The sequence below is a fragment of the Neoarius graeffei genome, chromosome 3 (genome assembly GCF_027579695.1).
Source record: "Neoarius graeffei isolate fNeoGra1 chromosome 3, fNeoGra1.pri, whole genome shotgun sequence".
In the NCBI taxonomy this organism is placed as follows: domain Eukaryota; kingdom Metazoa; phylum Chordata; class Actinopteri; order Siluriformes; family Ariidae; genus Neoarius; species Neoarius graeffei.
In genome coordinates this window covers 60,370,185-60,372,516 of record NC_083571.1, presented here as the reverse complement: position 1 = coordinate 60,372,516, position 2,332 = coordinate 60,370,185, and the positions used below count along the sequence as shown (strand labels likewise).

General features: G+C 50.3%; 1 protein-coding gene across 1 annotated transcript in view; it reads left to right on the top strand.

Moving 5' to 3' along the window:
* The window catches only part of LOC132882580 (craniofacial development protein 2-like), a 5,888-nt gene extending 4,218 nt beyond the window's left edge, over nt 1–1,670 (top strand). Inside the window, exon 3 of the mRNA XM_060915672.1 lies at nt 1,529–1,670. Within this exon, the coding sequence (XP_060771655.1) occupies nt 1,529–1,670 (142 nt within the window). The remainder of the gene's footprint in view (nt 1–1,528) is intronic.
* The last annotated feature ends 662 nt before the right edge of the window (nt 1,671–2,332 follow it).

The following is a 2,332-nucleotide window of genomic DNA, read 5'->3' as shown; positions in this document are numbered from 1 at the left end:
AAACTCTTCCGCGCCACCATGGAACCCATATGGAAGCGAGTGCTGGGCACTGAATACATCCCTTCAGAAGTCACTGGCGGCTCATACACACGCATGTTGCGAGTTGTATTGAACGTCAACTGGCAGGACCATATCTCCAACAAAGTCTTATATGGCAACCTGCCCAAGATCACAGACAAGGTTGCCTGGCACAGGCCTGGCCTTGCAGGCCACTGTTTCCACCACAGCGATCTGCCAGCAAGCCATCTAGTTTTGTGGGAGCCAACCCACGGCTCTCGCCGGCCTGGACGCCCAGTAACAACATTCTTGGACACTTTGAAGGGGGACACAGGGGCGGCCGACATTGCCGAGCTAGCCAACTGTATGCTGGATCGTGAGAATTGGACAGCTAGGTGTGCAGCTCGGCTGAGGCCGCCCTGATGATGATGATGATAGCTAGAAGTCATTTACCACATTAGCAATGTATAGGGTGTATTTCTGATTAGTTTAAAGTGATCTTCATTGAAAAGAACAGTGCTTTTCTTTCAAAAATAAGGAAATTTCAAAGTGACCCCAAACTTTTGAACGGTAGTGTACGGTCAATTTAGAGTCACCAGTTAACCTAACCTGCATGTCTTTGGACTGTGGGGGAAACCGGAGCACCTGGAGGAAACCCACAAGGACACGGGGAGAACATGCAAACTCCACACAGAAAGGCCCTTGCCGGCCATGGGGCTCGAACCCGGACCTTCTTGCTGTGAGGCAACAGCGCTAACCACTACACCACTGTGCCGCCCCTATAATAATAATAATAATAATAATAATAATGAATGCTTAAATCTTCATTGGAGTCTCATTCATCTCATCTCATTATCTCTAGCCGCTTTATCCTGTTCGACAGGGTCACAGGCAAGCTGGAGCCTATCCCAGCTGACTACGGGTGAAAGGTGGGGTACATCCTGGACAAGTCGCCAGGTCATCACAGGGCTGACACATAGACAGACAACCATTCACACTCACACCTACGGTCAATTTAGAGTCACCAGTTAACCTAACCTGCATGTCTTTGGACTGTGGGGGAAACCGGAGCACCGGAGGAAACCCACACGGACACAGGGAGAACATGCAAACTCCGCACAGAAAGGCCCTCGCTGGCCACGGGGCTCGAACCCGGACCTTCTTGCTGTGAGGCGACAGCGCAAACCACTACACCACCGTGCTGCCCTTCATTGGAGTCTATGTCAGAAATTTGGTTTCCAAGTTAACACTTGGTGATAACTCCATGAACCAGATAAGGTCCTGGGGAACAAGCATGCAAAAATCCTTTGGGACTTTACCATACAGACCAACCGAAAAATTGAGCACAACAGGCCAGACATCACTTTGGTGGACAAGGCGGCAGATCAGTGTTTCCTTGTTGATGTTGCAGTGCCCGGAGATAGCAACGTAGCCCAGAAATAATTTGAATAGACCAGTAACTTTGCTGATCTCAAAGTGGAAATTCAAAGGATGTGGGACAGGAAAACGACAGGAATTCCAGTAGTAATAGGAGCACTGGGGTCAATTCCTCACAAAGTTCTGTATTTCTTGGACCAGTTGAAGATCAAGTAGAACATAGGGGTCTTTCAGAAAGCTGCATTGCTTGGAATCACAAATATCTTGTGGAAGGTGCTGTTGATCTGAGGTCATAGGGACCTGATGGACATGCAGCAATATGAATAGACCAGTCAATTACACCAAGACTGTGAAATTATTATTATTATTATTATTATACAACCACTAACCATACTAGCCTCTTCCATTGTTGTACTCGTCTCATCTTGTCTCATCTTCATCTGCTTATCCGGGGCCGGGTCGCAGAGGCAGCAGTCTGAGCATGGAAGCCCAAACTTCCCTTTCCCCAGACACCTCGGCCAGCTCCTCGGGAAGAACACCGGGGCATTCCCAGGCCAGCCGAGAGACATAGTCCCTCCAGCATGTCCTGGGTCTTCCCCGGGGCCTTCTCCCGGGGGGACATGCCTGGAACACCTCCCCAGGGAGGCGTCCAGGAGGCATCCGAAAGAGATGCCCGAGCCACCTCAGCGGATTCCTCTCGATGTGGACGAGCAGCGGCTCTACTCCGAGCTCCTCCCGAGTGACTGTGCTTCTCACCCTATCTCTAAGGGAGCGCCCAGCCACCCTGCGAAGGAAACTCATTTTGGCCACTTGTATCCGTGATCTTGTTCTTTCGGTCATTACCCAAAGCTCATGACCATAGGTGAGAGTCAGAACATAGATCGACCGGAAAATCGAGAGCTTCGCCTTTTGGCTCAGCTCCTTCTTCACCACGACGGACCGATAAAGTGACCACATC